General features: G+C 47.9%; 1 protein-coding gene across 1 annotated transcript in view; it reads right to left on the bottom strand.

Annotated features, from left to right (window-relative positions):
- SMARCC1 (SWI/SNF related BAF chromatin remodeling complex subunit C1) overlaps positions 1–15047 on the bottom strand; it is a 191170-nt gene extending 176123 nt beyond the window's left edge. The window contains exons 1-2 of the mRNA XM_038004010.2: positions 14771–15047; positions 2228–2347 (exon numbers count right to left, since the gene is read on the bottom strand). Of these exons, the coding sequence (XP_037859938.1) occupies positions 2228–2347; positions 14771–14965 (315 nt within the window). The 5' untranslated portion in view covers positions 14966–15047. The remainder of the gene's footprint in view (positions 1–2227; positions 2348–14770) is intronic.
- Between the last annotated feature and the right edge of the window lie 605 nt (positions 15048–15652).

The following is a 15652-nucleotide window of genomic DNA, read 5'->3' as shown; positions in this document are numbered from 1 at the left end:
CTGAAACACTATTTTTTTTTTTTTTTGAGACGGAACCTCGCTCTCTCACCCAGGCTGGAGCACAGTGGCCTGATCTCAGCTTACTGCAAGCTCCACCTCCCAGGTTCACGCCATTCTTCTGCCTCAGCCTCCTGAGTAGCTGGGACTACAGGCGCCCGCCACCACGCCCAGCTAATTTTTTGTATTTTTAGTAGAGACGGGGTTTCACCGTGTTAGCCAGGATGGCCTCAATCTCCTGAACTCGTGATCCGCCTGCCTCGGCCTCCCAAAGTGCTGGGATTACAGGCGTAAGCCACCGCACCTGGCCTATTTTTTTTTTATTTTTTATTTTTTTTTGAGATGGAGTCTCGCTCTGTCACCCAGGCTGGAGTGTAGTGACACAATCTCGGCTCACTGCAAGCTCCGCCTCCCGGGTTCACGTCATTCTCCTGCCTCAGCCTCCCCCAAGTAGCTGGGACTACAAGCACCTGCCACCATGCCCAGCTAATTTTGAGTACTTTTAGTAGAGACAGGGTTTCACCTTGTTAGACAAGATGGCCTCAATCTCCTGACCTCGTGATCCGCCCACCTTGGCCTCCCAAAGTGCTGGGATTACAGGCGGAAGCCACCGTGCCCAGACTACTATTTCTTATTCTCAATTACATTTGAAAGATCAGTAAGTTGTTAAACGATTTAGTGATCAAGAACAGTCCCCACAAAAAAGGTCTACTGATCATAGATTCATACAGGCAGCTAACACCACGCTAGAAACAAAACCCGAAATGAATTCAGAGACAAAAATTATGAGAAAAGATATGACAATTCCTGAAAATCTAGTATTTGTACAATCAGAGTTCAAAAATATAAATGAAGGAGTATAAGATAGCAGAGGCTGGGCACAGTGGCTCACACCTGTAATCCCAGTGCTTTGGGAAGCCGAGGTAGGCAAATCACTTGAGTTCAAGACTAGCTGGGCCAACATAGTCAAACCCCATCTCTACTAAAAATACAAAAATTAGCCAGGTGTGGTGGGTGGTGCATGCCTGTAGTCCCAGCTACTCAGGAGGCTGAGGCAGGAAAATCACTTGAACGCAGGAGGCAGAGGTTGCAGTGAGCCGAGATCACTCCACTGCACTCCAGCCTGGGTGACAGAACAAGACTCCATCTCAAAAAATAACATAAAATAACATAACATAAAATGAAAATAAAAATAAAGGCCAGATGTGGTGGTTTACACCTGTACTCCCAGTACTTTGGGAGGACAAGGTGGGTGGATCACTTGAGGTTGGGAGTTCAAGACCAGCCTGGCCAACACAGTGAAACCCTGTCTCTACTAAAAATAAAAAAATTAGCTGGGTGTGGTGGCGCACACCTGTAATCCTAGCTACTCAGGAGTCTGAGGCACAAGAATTGCTTAAACCCAGGATGCAGAGGTTGCAGTGAGCCGAAATGGCACCACTGCACTCCAGTCTGGGCGACAGAGCGAGACTTTGTCTCAAAAATAAAATAAAATAAAGATAGCAGAGAAGGGCTGGCGTGGTGGCTCGCGTCAGTAATCAAAGTGCTTTTGGAGGTCAATGCAGAAGGATCGCCTTCTGGCCAAAATTTTGAGACCAGCCTGGGCAATACAGCAAGATCTCATCCCCACAGAAATTTAAAAGTCACCCATACGTGCATGCTAGCACGTGCTAGTAGTCCCAGCCTCTTGGGAAGCTGAGGTGGGAAGATGGTTAGAGCCCAGAGATCAAGGCTGCAGTACGCTGTGATCAAACCAGCCTGGGCAATAGAACAAGACCCTGTCTGTAAAAACAAAAATAAAACACACAATTGCAAGGACACCAAAATTATATTCTCACACAAGTTCAGAAGGTATCTCACCTACAAAATGTAAAAAATTCCACAAAACAGTATTCTAGGCACAAAACCTGCATCAGGAGAAACCATGGAGAAGACTCTCACAGCGAGAGGATAGGGAACTGCAACATAGTAAAGTATTTTTAGGTCTTCACAATGACTGCTGCAATATTTAATGCAAATGTCAAGTGCCTCTTCAAAAAGCAGCTTCCTACAGTTAAAAAGTAGTAATATTCTATAACTAAAATTGTTCTCTTGGGGTTTTGGTTTTTTTTTTTTTTTTTTGGTTTTTTTAATTCTACACGCTAGCAGCAGCAAAGGAAAAAAGCCGGATGCTATACCTAAAAGTACAGCAACTGAGGATGCCCAAATAATAATAAGTTGATGTACTTACAGGGAGTTTGGTGAAGGCCGGGTTGGTGACATGCTTCCCAAAGGCATCTTCCTGGAACTGAAGAAGCTGCACCACCAGCCCAGCCAGTGTTTTATTGGTAGGAGCATCCGCATGAACATACTGCAAGATAAAGACAGGCATTCAAAAACAAGTACAATTTTTGCAGAAGAAAATGTTGGCTTACTTCCTAGTACCTACTAAGTACTTATGTTATGGGAAATTTATAGATGTCTGAGACACGCTCTCTGCTGTAAAGGAGCTTACAAAAACAAATGTGTGTGTGCATTTAAAAATGGTTAAGATGGGCCGGGTGCGGTGGCTCAAGCCTGTAATCCCAGCACTTTGGGAGGCCGAGACGGGTGGATCACGAGGTCAGGAGATCGAGACCATCCTGGCTACCACAGTGAAACCCCATCTCTACTAAAAAATACAAAAAAGAAAAAAAAAACTAGCCGGGCGAGGTGGCGGGCGCCTGTAGTCCCAGCTACTCAGGAGGCTGAGGCAGGAGAATGGCGTGAACCCGGGAGGTGGAGCTTGCAGTGAGCCGAGATCTGGCCACTGCACTCCATCCTGGGCGACAGAGCGAGACTCCGTCTCAAAAAAAAAAAAAAAAGGCCGGGCGCGGTGGCGCAAGCCTGTAATCCCAGCACTTTGGGAGGCCGAGACGGGCGGATCACGAGGTCAGGAGATCGAGACCATCCTGGCTAACTAACACGGTGAAACCCCGTCTCTACTAAAAAAATACAAAAAACTAGCCGGGCGAGGTGGCGGCGCCTGTAGTCCCAGCTACTCGGGAGGCTGAGGCAGGAGAATGGCGTGAACCCGGGGGGCGGAGCTTGCAGTGAGCCGAGATCGCGCCACTGCACTCCAGCCTGGGCGACAGAGCGAGACTCCGTCTCCAAAAAAAAAAAAAAAAAAAAAAAAAAAAAATTGGTTAAGATGGTTAATTTTCTTTTTTTTTCTTTTCTTTGAGACAGAGTTTCTTTCTTGTCACCCAGGCTGGAGTGCAGCGGTGCGATCTCGGCTCACTGCAACCTCTGCCCTCAGGTTCAATCGATTCTTCTGCCTCAGTCTCCCAAGTAGCTGGGATTACAGACATGAGCCACTATACATAGCTACTTTCGTATTTTTAGTAGAGACAGGGTTTCACCACATTGGACAGGCTAGCCTCGAACTCCTGACCTCAGGTGACCTGCCCGCCTCGACCTCACGAAGGTAAATCTCCTGTGTTTTTTACCAAAAGAATGAAAGTAAAATGTTATCCATATTAATATAAAGAATGTCAAAAGCCCAAACCAGTAGTAGACACATCGGCTAGGAAGCTTCACAGCAAGGAAAAACAATGGGTAACACAACAAGAAGGGCATAAATTAGTGAGTTAAATGTAAAAGTTTTATTTGGCAATTAAATGTTCAATATCACTGAGTAGCCAATACACTCAAAAAAAATTTTTTTTTCTTTTTTATTGAGATAGTCTTGCTCTTTCACCCAGGCTGGAGTGCAGCGGCACCATCTCAGCTCACTGCAACCTCCGCTTCCAGGGTTCAAGCGATTCTCCTACCTCAGCCTCCCTAGCAGCTAGGACTACAGGGGCACACCACCATGTCCGGCTGATTTTTTTTGTATTTTTAGTAGACACGGGGTTTCACTATGATAGCCAGGCTGGTCTTGAACTTCTGACCTCATGATCCGCCCGCTTTGGCCACCCAAAGTGCTAGGATTACAGGTATGAGCCACCACGCCTGGCCTCAAAAAGTATTTTTAAATCTCCAATTCCGAGCAAGAAAAACATCTACACTCACCTTTCAGTTGGACAAGAGAGTTTTTTTTTTTTTTTTTTTTTTTTTGCTGGAGCAAACTTTCGAACTACCACCCGACATTTCAAGGTTAATGTGGTATGTCTCCATTACAATAAATATTTTTTAGATGAGTGGTGTATGGTCAAAATTATATCAGCTGCAAAGTCTACAATTACTATGCATAGGACAAAGGGCACACAATTTCTGCTACCATTGTAACTTACAGCATATAAAAGGGCAATCACTTATTTATTTATTTACTTTTCTGAGATGGGGTCTTCTTCTATCACTCAGCCTGAAATGACGAAACCCCAGCTCCACTAAAAAAAAAAAAAAAATACAAAAATTAGCTGGGTGTGGTGACAACACACCTGTCCCCAGCTACTCGGGAGGCTGAGGCAGGAGAATCACTTGAACCTGGGAGGTGGAGGTTGCAGTGAATCGAGATCACATCACTGCACTCCAGCCTGGGTGACAGAGCGAGACTCCGTCTCAAATAATTAATTTTAAAAACTTTTTTTCTTTTTTTTTTTTTTTTGAGATGGAGTCTCGCTCTGTCGCCCAGGCTGGAGTGCAGTGGTGCGATCTCCACTCAGTGCAAGCTCCGCCTTCTGGGTTCACGCCATTCTCCTTCCTCAGGCTCCCAAGTAGCTGGGGACAGGTGTGTGTCACCACACCCAGCTAATTTTTGTATTTTTTTTTTTTTTTTAGTGGAGATGGGTACTGTAGTCCCAAGTAGCTGGGACTACAGGCGCTCACCACCACACCCGGCTTATTTTTTGTATTTTCAGTATTTCAGTAGAGACGGAGTTTCACCGTGTTAACTAGGATGTTCTCAATCTCCTGACCTTGTAATCCACCCACCTCAGCCTCCCAAAGCGCTGGGATTACAGGTGTGAGCCACCATATCCGGCCAATTTTAAAAACTTTAAAAACTATATACTACTTTCCCTTTCCTTATACTATATCGATAATTCGCAACAAAAACTGGCAAGCCTGGTTTTTGAAGGACCATATACTTTTTTTTTTTCCAAGACAGTGGTTTCTTGCTGTCTCCTAGGATGGACCACAGTGGTGTGATGACAGCCACTGCAGCCTCAATCTCCTGGGCTCAAGTGATCCTCCTCCTCGACCCTCCCAGAGAACTAGGACTACAGAGGCGTGCCAACACATCTGGCTAATTTTTTAATTTTCTGTAGAGAACAGTTTTCACCAACTTCTCCGGGCTAGTCTAGAACTCCTGGGTTCAAGTGATTCTCTCACTTTGGCCTCTCAAAAAGCGCTGGGAGGCCAAACACTAGAGGCATAAAGTACTGCACCTGGCCCATATACTTTCAAGTGAAAATTTCCAATCACTTTTTCTCCAATTTACTCAACATAGTAAAATTTTAATAGATAACATTCAAGGGCCAGGCATGGTGGCTCACGCCTGTAAACCCAGCACTTTGTGAGAACAAGACGGGCGGATCACAAGGTCAGGAGATCGACACCATCCTGGCTAATGCAGTGAAACTCCATCTCTACTAAAAATACAAAAAATTAGTCGGGTGTGGTGGTGGGCACCTGTAATCCCAGCTACTCGGGAGGCTGAGGCAGGAGAATCACTTGAACCCAGGAGGCAGAGGTTGTAGTGAGCCAAGATCACGCCGCTGCACTCCAGCCTGGGTGGCAGAGTGAGATTCCAACTCAAAAAAATACATAAATAATATTCCATTTGGGCCGGGCACGGTGGCTCACACCTGTAATCCCGACACTTTGGGAGGTTGAGGCAGGAGGATCACCTGAGGTCAGGAGTTTGAGACCAGACTGGCCAACATGGTGAAACCCCATCTCTACTAAAAATACAAAAAACAGCCGAGTGTAGTGGCACACACCTGTAATCCCAGCTGTTAAGGAGGCTGAGGCAAGAGAATCACTTGAACCCAGGAGACAGAGGTTGCACTGAGCTGAGATCACGCCACTGCACTCCAGCCTGGGCAACAAAGCAAGACTCGTCTCAAAAAAAAAAACAATAATAAGATTCAATTTGCTAAATAATTAGTGATACTCAACACGGTATTTTTTTTTTACCTGTTATTTGAGGTTCAAGGATACATGTGCAGGTTATGTAGGTAATTGCATGTTTTGGGGATTTGGTGTTAAGGTTATTTTGTCACCCAGGTAATAGGCATAGCAACCAATAGGTAGTTTTTTGATCCTCTCTCTCCTGCCACCCTCTCTCTAAAGCCAGCCCTGGTGTCTTTCATTTCCTTCTTTGTGTCCATATGTACTCAATTGTATCTTTTTTTTTTAAGAGTCTCACTCCTAGTCACCCAGGATGGCATGCAGTGGCATGATCATGGCTCGCTGCAACCTCAACCTCCTAGGGCTCAGGGGATCCTCTCACCTTAGCCTCCCGGGTCGCTGGGACTACACACATGCACCACCATGCCTGGCTAATTTTGGGGGCTTTTTTTGGTAGCAACAGGGTTTCACCAGGTTGCCCAGGGTGGTCTCAAACTCCTGGACACAAGCAATCTGCCAGCCCTGGCCTCTCACTATGATTACAGGTGTGAGCCACCACGCCCAGCCTAATTTTTACTTAAGAATAAACTTCGGGCCGGGCGCGGTGGCTCACGCCTGTAATCCCAGCACTTTGGGAGGCCGAGGCGGGCAGATCACAAGGTCAGGAGATCGAGATCATGGTGAAACCCCGTCTCTACTAAAAATAGAAAAAATTAGCCGGGCGCAGTGGCGGGCGCCTGTAGTCCCAGCTACTCGGGAGGCTGAGGTAGGAGAATGGCGTGAACCTGGGAGGCGGAGCTTGCAGTGAGCCGAGATTGCGCCACTGCACTCCAGCCTGGGCGACAGAGCGAGACTCCGTCTCAAAAAAAAAAAACAAAAACAAAAAACAGAATAAACTTCGGGCTGGGCGTGGTGGCTCACGCTTGTAATCCCAGCATTTGGGAGGCGGAGGTGGGCGGATCACAAGGTCAGGAGATCAAGATCATCCTGGCTAACATGGTGAAACTCCATCTCTACTAAAAATACAAAAAACTAGCCAGGCGTGGTGGCACGTGCCTGTAGTCCCAGCTACTCAGGAGGCTGAGGGAGGAGAATGGCGTGAACCCAGGAGGCGGAGCTTGCAGTGAACCGAGCTTGCAGAGAGATCGCGCCACTGCACTCCAGCCTGGGCGACAGAGCGCCTTTAAAAAACAATAAAAGAAAAGAATAAACTTCAAAGCTGGACACGGTGGCTCACGCCTATAATCCCAGCACTTTGGGAGGCAGAGGTGGGTGGATCATGAGGTCAGGAGATCGAGACCAACATGGCTAACACAGTGAAACCCCATCTCTACTAAAAATATTAAAAATTAGCCGGGTGGCCGGGCGCGGTGGCTCAAGCCTGTAATCCCAGCACTTTGGGAGGCCGAGACGGGCGGATCACGAGGTCAGGAGATCGAGACCATCCTGGCTAACACGGTGAAACCCCGTCTCTACTAAAAAATACAAAAAACTAGCCGGGCGCGGTGGCGGGCGCTTGTAGTCCCAGCTACTCGGGAAGGCTGAGGCAGGAGAATGGCGTAAACCCGGGAGGCGGAGCTTGCAGTGAGCTGAGATCCGGCCACTGCACTCCAGCCTGGGCGACAGAGCGAGACTCCGTCTCAAAAAAATAAATAAATAAATAAAAATAAAAATAAAAATAAAAAATTAGCCGGGTGTGGTGGCGGGCACCTGTAGTCCCAGCTATTTGGCAGGCTGAGGGAGGAGAATCGCTTGAACCCAGGAGGCAGAGGTTGTAGTGAACTGAGATCGCGATCGTTCCACTGCCCTCCAGTCTGGGCGACAGAGCGAGACTCAGTCTCAAATAAATAAATAAATAAATAAAAGAATAAACTTCGAGATAGACCTGCTATGTACCCAAAAAAATTAAAAATTAAAACTTTGGCCAGATGCAGTCACTCACGCCTATAATCCCAGCACTTTAGGAGGCCAAGGTGGACAGATCACTTGAGCTCAGGAATTCAAGACCCGCCTCACCAACATAGTGAAACCCCGTCTCTACTAAAAATACAAAAATTATCCGGGCATGGTGCTGCATGCCTATAATCCCAGCTGCTTGGGAGGCTGAGGCAGGAGAATGGCTTGAACTCGGGAGGCAGAGCTTGCAGTGAGCCGAGAGTGCACCACTGCACTCAAGCCTGGGTGACAGAGCAAGACTCCGTCTCAAAAAAGAAAAAAAAAAATGCTTCAAGTATATCTTACAAAACTAACAAAATACATTGTACATATCCACAAGATAACTTCATAATCCTTAATAAGCACAGGTTTCCTAAAGGAGTCATAAAATGTACTGCACTTTTTTTGTATAAGGTAAAGCAACATAAAAAAATAATGACTGATTGTGCACAGTGGATCACACCCATAATCCCAGAACTTTCGAAGGCCGAGGAGGATGGATCACTTGAGGTCAGGAGTTTGAGATGAGCCTGGCCAACACAGCCAAACTCCATTTCTACTTAAAAAAATACAAAAACTGGCCGGGCGCGGTGGCTCAAGCCTGTAATCCCAGCACTTTGGGAGGCCGAGACGGGCGGATCACGAGGTCAGAAGATCGAGACCATCCTGGCTAACACGGTGAAACCCCGTCTCCACTAAAACTACAAAAAAACTAGCCGGGCGAGGTGGCGGGCGCCTGTAGTCCCAGCTACTTGGGAGGCTGAGGCAGGAGAATGGCGGGAACCCGGGAGGCGGAGCTTGCAGTGAGCTGAAATCCGGTCACTGCACTCCAGCCTGGGCGACAGAGCGAGATTCCGTCTCAAAAAAAAAATACAAAAACTAACCAAGCAGAGTGCCGCACACCTGTAATTACAGCTACTCAGTAGGCTGAGGCTGGAAAATCGCTTGAACCCAGGAGGCAGAGGTTGCAGCAAGCCAAGAGTGTGCCACTGTACTCCAGCCTGGGTGACACAGTGAGACTCTGTCTCAAAAATAGTAACTACAATCTTTATTTTTCAGATAACTAACAATGCCCAACTCTATAGCTGAAAAAGACAACGTCTGTGAAAAAGGCTGTTCAGATGGAACCAAATCAACTTTTCAGGTAAATATACATATATATGTAAATATATATGTAAACATGTACGTGTATGTCTGTGTGTGTGTGTGTGTGTGTATATATATATTTTTTTGAAACCCAGTTTCGATCTTGTTGCCCAGGCTGAAGTGCAATGGCGCGGCTCACCACAACCTCTGCCTTCCGGGTTCCAGCGATTCTCCTGCCTCAGTCTCCTGGGCAGCTGGGATTACAGGCATGCGCCACCACGCCTGGCTAATTTTTGTATTTTTGGTAGAGACGGGGTTGCACCATGTTGGCCAGGCTGGTCTCAAACTCCCGACCTCAGGTGATCCGCCCACCTTGGCCTCCCAAAGTGCTGGGATTACAGACATGAGCCACCACGCCCGGCCTATATCTTTAATAACTATAGTGAATATAGGCCGGGTGCAGTGGCTCACGCCTGTAATCCCTGCACTTTGGCAGGCCAATGTTAGAGGACAACTTGAGTCCAGAAATTTGAGACCAGTCTGGGCAACACGGTAAGACCCTGTCCCTACTTATGTATTTATTTTTTTGACACAGAGTCTTGGTCTGTCGCCTAGACTGGAGTGCAGTGGCCTGATCTCAGCTCACTACAACCTCTGCCTCCCAGGTTCGAGTGATTCTCCCGCGTCAGTCTCCTGAGTAGCTGGGACTACAGTCGTGCGCCACCACACCCAACCAATTTTTATATTTTTAGTGGAGAAGTTTCACCACGTTGGCCAGGCTGGTCTCGAACTCCTGAACTCAGGTGATCCACCAGCCTCGGTCTCCCAAAGTGCTGGGATTACAGGCGTTGAGTCACAGTGCCCATTCTGAGTCCAATTTTTAATAAACTATAAAATATTTAATTCTGATTAGATTTTTTTTTCCCAAATCATCCCACTGAATTACCAAACATGAAAATGCATGTAGGCAAGGCACAGTGGCTCACGCCTGTAATCCCAGTACTTTGGGAGGCAGAGGCTGGCGAATCACCTGAGGTCAGGAGTTCAAGCCCAGCCTGATCAACATGGTGAAACCCCAGCTCTACTAAAAATGAAAAAAATGGCCGGGCGCGGTGGCTCAAGCCTGTAATCCCAGCACTTAGGGAGGCCGAGACGGGCGGATCACGAGGTCAGGAGATCGAGACCATCCTGGCTAACACGGTGAAACCCCGTCTCTACTAAAAATACAAAAAAAAACTAGCCGGGCGAGGTGGCGGGCGCCTGTAGTCCCAGCTACTCCGGAGGCTGAGGCAGGAGAATGGCGTGAACCCGGGAGGCGGAGCTTGCAGTGAGCTGAGATCCGGCCACTGCACTCCAGCCCGGGCTACAGAGCAAGACTCCGTCTCAAAAAAAAAAAAAAAAAAAAAAAAAAAAAAAGAAATAAATTAGCAGAGCGTGGTGGTGGGTGCCTGTAATCCCAGCTACTCAGGAGACTGGGGTAGGAGAATTACTTGAACATGGGAGGCCGAGATCGCACCACTGCACTCCTGCCTGGGCAAAAGAGCGAGACTCCATCTCAAAAAAGAAAAAAAAAAACCACTGACTCCTAATTAATAAATTTTAATTTTGATGTCATAAACAATCTGTTGGGTTTTTTGGGTTTTTTGTGTTTTTTTTGAGACAAGGTCTTGCTCTGTTGCCCAGGCTGGAGAGCAATGGCGCCAACACAGTTCACGGCAGTCTCAACCTCCTAGGCTCAAATGATACTCCAAGGACCCTTCCTCAGCCAAGTAGCTGGGACTACACATGCATGCCACCACAATTGGTGGGTTTTTTTTTTTTTTTTTTTTTTTTGAGAGTGTCTCATCATGTTGCCCAAGCTGGTCTCCAACTCCTGGGCTCAAATGAACATCCCACCTGGAATTCCCAAGTGCTGGGATTACAGACCTGAGCCACTGCAGCTGGCCCAATTAATCTTTTGATCAAAAAAAGTCTATCATATTTTATTTAAGAAAAGAAAAATATATTAGTCTCAAAATATTTCAAATAAGAGTCAGTATGGGACAAGTGTGGTGGCTCACACCTGTAAGCCCTACACTTTGGGAGGCTGAGGCAGGCAGAGAGCCCAGGAGTTCGAGACCAGCCTAGAAACATTGCAAAACCCTGCCTCTACTGATAATACAAAAAATTAATCAGGTGTGGTGGTTCATGCCTACAGTCCCAGCTACTCAAGAGGCTGCGGTGGGAAATCACCTAAGCTCAGGAGGTTGAGGCTGCAGTGTGCTATGATCGCACCACTGCACTCTAGCCTGGGCAACAAAGCGAGACCCTGTCTCAAAAAAAAAGTTAAGTTCCTAAATGAAGTTTCAGGTATCTTTCATTTGAAAAAGAAGGTAAATAATATCTATCATTTAGGACTGCTGTGAGGATTTTAAGTGAGTTATACTTTAAGTACCTGGCACATGGTAAATGCTCAGTTGTTCACTGAATGCATGAGCTGAATGCAAGAGTTTGAGGTTGCAGTGAGCTATGATCACACCACTGTACTGCAGCCTGGGCAACAGAGAAAGACCCTGTCTCAAAAAAATAAAGTAAAATAAAAATAAACAGGCCGGGCGTGGTGGCTCAAGCCTGTAATCCCAGCACTTTGGGAGGCCGAGACGGGTGGATCATGAGGTCAGGAGATCGAGACCATCCTGGCTAACACGGTGAAACCTCGTCTCTACTAAAAAATACAAAAAACTAGCCAGGCGAGGTGGCGGGCGCCTGTAGTCCCAGCTACTCGGGAGGCCGAGGCAGGAGAATGGCATGAACCCGGGAGGCAGAGCTTGCAGTGAGCTGAGATCCGGCCACTACACTCCAGCCTGGGCGGCAGAGCGAGACTCCGTCTCAAAAAAAATAAAAATAAAAATACAAAAAACTAGCCAGGTGAGGTGGCGGGCGCCTGTAGTCCCAGCTACTTGGGAGGCTGAGGCAGGAGAATGGCGTGAACCCGGGAGGCAGAGCTTGCAGTGAGCCCAGATCGCGCCACGGCACCCCAGCCTGGGCGACCGAGCGAGACTCCATCTCAAAAAATAAATGAATAAAATAAAAATAAAAAATAAAAATAAAAATAAAAATAAATAAAAAACGACACTAGCAAAATCATGTTTACTGAGACTGAAACTTGTCTGCTCTGAAAATGCAGTATTACATGCACTAGAAACGGTTAAAACCAATGTGTACAAAAATGGAAATTCATTGTGTAGAAAAGAAGCAAAGAACCTTCTGATAATATTTTCACCACTTCGACACTAACACCCAGAGACTGAAAAGATTCTGGCTGTCAGGCCTAGGGCATATATGATTCTCAATCTCAGTAGACTGTAGAAATACACTCTGGCTTTACAAAGTCCTGAGAAGTCAAAGACAACTTTGTCTATAAAGTCTCAGGGACAGTGAATCAACATTAGCCTAGTGGTCTCAATACTACTGGGCAATTCTTCAAACTGCTTTGTAGCCACTTCCCTACCCACCCAAACAAATATCTGAAGGATTAGCCACACCTAAAGCTTCTTGTAGTTGGTCCCAAACTGATGCACACTGAACAGTGTGGAGAGGTAGAAATTACTGAAATTTGCCTTTTTCTACTCTCTTCCTTGATATTCAAAGGAATGTCTCTAGATTATTTTTCTTTGTTAAAGCTTCACTGAATTTAAGACCCAAAGCATTGGCTAAAAGGAATGTAATAAGGAAGAATTAACCAGTATTTTCATAACATATTCAATTCCACTAGCCACTTCTGGAAGCTCTATTACCTACGTTTAAAAAGCGCAGTGGCTCACGCCTGTAATCCCAGCACTTTGGGAGGCCGAGGCGGGCGGATCACGAGGTCAGGAGATCGAGACCATCCTGGCGAACACGGTGAAACTTCGTCTCTACTAAAAATACAAAAAAATTAGCCAGGCGTGGTGGTGGGCGCCTGTAATCCCAGCTTCTAGGGAGGCTGAGGCAGGAGAATGGCGTGAACCTGGGAGGCGGTGGAGCTTGCAGTTAGCGGAGATCGCGCCACTGCACTCCAGCCTGGGCGACAGAGCGAGACTCCGTCTCAAAAATAAAATAAAATAAAATAAAAAGTGACCAATTTATCACTGTGTAAGAAAGGGCAATATTACTAAAAATCTAGAGTCTAAATGTAATTTCAGGAGGGGGGTCCAAGCACCTAAAAATATAATTACGGTCTCTCACTTCCTCAAACTTCAGACAAGAAATGTAATTTTTCCCAGCTGACCTTCAAAATTAAAAAAGAAAGAAAGAAATGGTCATTTCTGGGTTTTGTTTTTTGTTTATTTTTGTTTTTTGAGACAGAGTCTTACTCTATTACCCAGGCTGGAGTGTAATGGTGCGGTCTCGGCTCACTGCAGCCTCTGCCTCCTAGGTTCAAGCTATTCTCCTGCCCCAGCCTCCCAAGTAGCTGGGATTACAGGCGTGTGTTGCCACACCCGACTAATTTTGTATTTTTTGGAAAGACGGGGCTTCACCATGTTGGTCAGGCTGGTCTCGAACTCCTCACCTCAGGTGATCCACCCGCCTCGGCCTCCCAAACCGCGCCCGGCCAGAAATGGTCATTTCCGAATGTACCACGTGTAATGCCAAAGGAACCCAAGATCCCTGCCCATGCCTAATAACTGCCAAGCACTGACAGGCTTCACTGAGCTGTAGAGGCCAAATAAATAGGTTCCTAGTTTATCTTTTCATTCATTCAACAAATATTTACTAAGCAGCTACTAAGGGTAAGGCACTAAGTATCAGCCACGTTCCCGGATACACTGTAGTGAACAAAGCCCTTTCTTCAGTGCTATGATCCTCAATAGGAGAAAGTACAGAATTAAAGAGGGTGATAGGAAAACTTCAGAGGCTGGGGAGCCTTTTTGGCTACCTGCTTCATTACACCCTTTAAGGGAGTTCTCCCGAATATTTACACAAAGGGGAAGTTGAAAAAAAAAATTTGTTATAAACAAGGGATTAAGTCAAAACTTTGAAAACTACTGACTCGGCGGAACTTCCATTCCAAAGGTAGGATAAATAAGTAAATGAATAATTTCAAAATGTGGTAAACACTACTAAGAAAATAAAGGTGACATAAGAAAAGTGCTCTAATAAAAACTGGGTTCTCGGAAGGCCTCCCTGAAGAACACTTTACGTACAAGTGAACATTAACTCTCACGCCACACAGAACCAGAAGCACAATGAGGTAGAAACCGTCGTTAATAGTTCTCATCCATCCTAGAATTCATATTACCTGTTAGTAATTAACGAATACAATCATCCCAGTCGTTTAGTAAATCAACAACAGGTAGCAAACCCCGTCGAGACTTTGAACACTCTCTAAACAAAACTTGAAGCTGCTTTTACCACGCTTGCTCGGTCTTTAGGGATCATTGTTCATACACCTAAGGCAGCTGACAAAAGAGAGAGTCACACTCGCCTAGTGGCTGAGCTCGACCTGCTCTGGCACATGAGACTGAGCAGGGGCTTTCGCCAGGGGTGCGTGGGCTCAGAAGAACGAGCGCCTGACCCGTCAGGCCACCGGCGCGCGGGCGCCCGGAGCGGACGGCGGGGGCGTGGCGGGCCCGGCGCCTGCCTTTGTTGTCCCTCGTGGCGTGCGGGGGGGGAGGGGAGGCCCGAGGCCCGCGAGGCCAGCTGCCGCCTCCGGCCCCAGTCGCGTGGTCTCCCGGCCCCCAAGGGCGCGCGAACCCACCTTCTTGTAGTGCTTGCCCAGCCAGACCCGCACCGAATCCAGCTGGGACACCGTCTCCGGGCTCTCCCAAAACTTGGTGGCCGGACCCCCATCCTTCCGCCGATAAACGGCTAGGCCTGCGGCTGCCGCCGCTGTCCCCGAACCTGTGGCGCCTACCGCTGCCCCAGGCCCGCCGCCGCCCGCCGCTGCGGCCATCGTCGCAGCCCGTCGTCCCCACAGCCTGGCCCACCCCGGCCCTCGCGGTGTTTCCCGTTCGTTCCCGCGCGCGCCCGCGCGCGCGTAGCCGCCACTGCCGCTTCCCGGCCCCGCCCAGCCAACCCCCTTCCGGTGCGGACGCCCGGCCCCGCCCCCTCTCGGGACTGGCGCCGTATCCGACGCGAGCCCGCGCATACGCATGCGCAGCACTCGTACGGGCGAGCTTTGGACTAGCACGTCCAGCCGCCTCTTCCGCCAGCCTCTGTAGTCTCCGTTCTCCCCTAGTGAGTGCTGGTTTTTGAGTCTTGGTCTTCCCTCGCTACCGACGTCGAATCGTTATGCGGTTAACAACCGCAGGTGGATTCTGTGTCATAGCCTGCCTCCGCTGAAGGGAAAAGGTCTGGTGCGAGAAGTGCCGAGGGGAAAGCCTGTCTAGGGTATCTAGTGCGCCAGGCCCGGCTTTCCCTTAGACCCTCCACCCCCAGCGGCCCGGCGGCATTTGGGAACAGCCATCTGGGACACCCACGCCAAGGCTTTTCGGCTTCACAGACCTTCCACTCCCTCAGGGGTCCAGCCACAGCGGCTCATTCCTGCCCCACGGGCCCTTGCATCGGCTGTTTCGGAGACCTCAGCGGGTCTTCCCTTCTGATTTTCACTTAGGAGACGCGTTCAGATTCACTGGTTCAA

This window comes from Chlorocebus sabaeus, chromosome 22 (assembly GCF_047675955.1).
Source record: "Chlorocebus sabaeus isolate Y175 chromosome 22, mChlSab1.0.hap1, whole genome shotgun sequence".
NCBI classification, from domain to species: domain Eukaryota; kingdom Metazoa; phylum Chordata; class Mammalia; order Primates; family Cercopithecidae; genus Chlorocebus; species Chlorocebus sabaeus.
The sequence above is the reverse complement of the archived record's forward strand: the minus strand, read 5'-3'. Positions and strand labels throughout refer to the sequence as shown.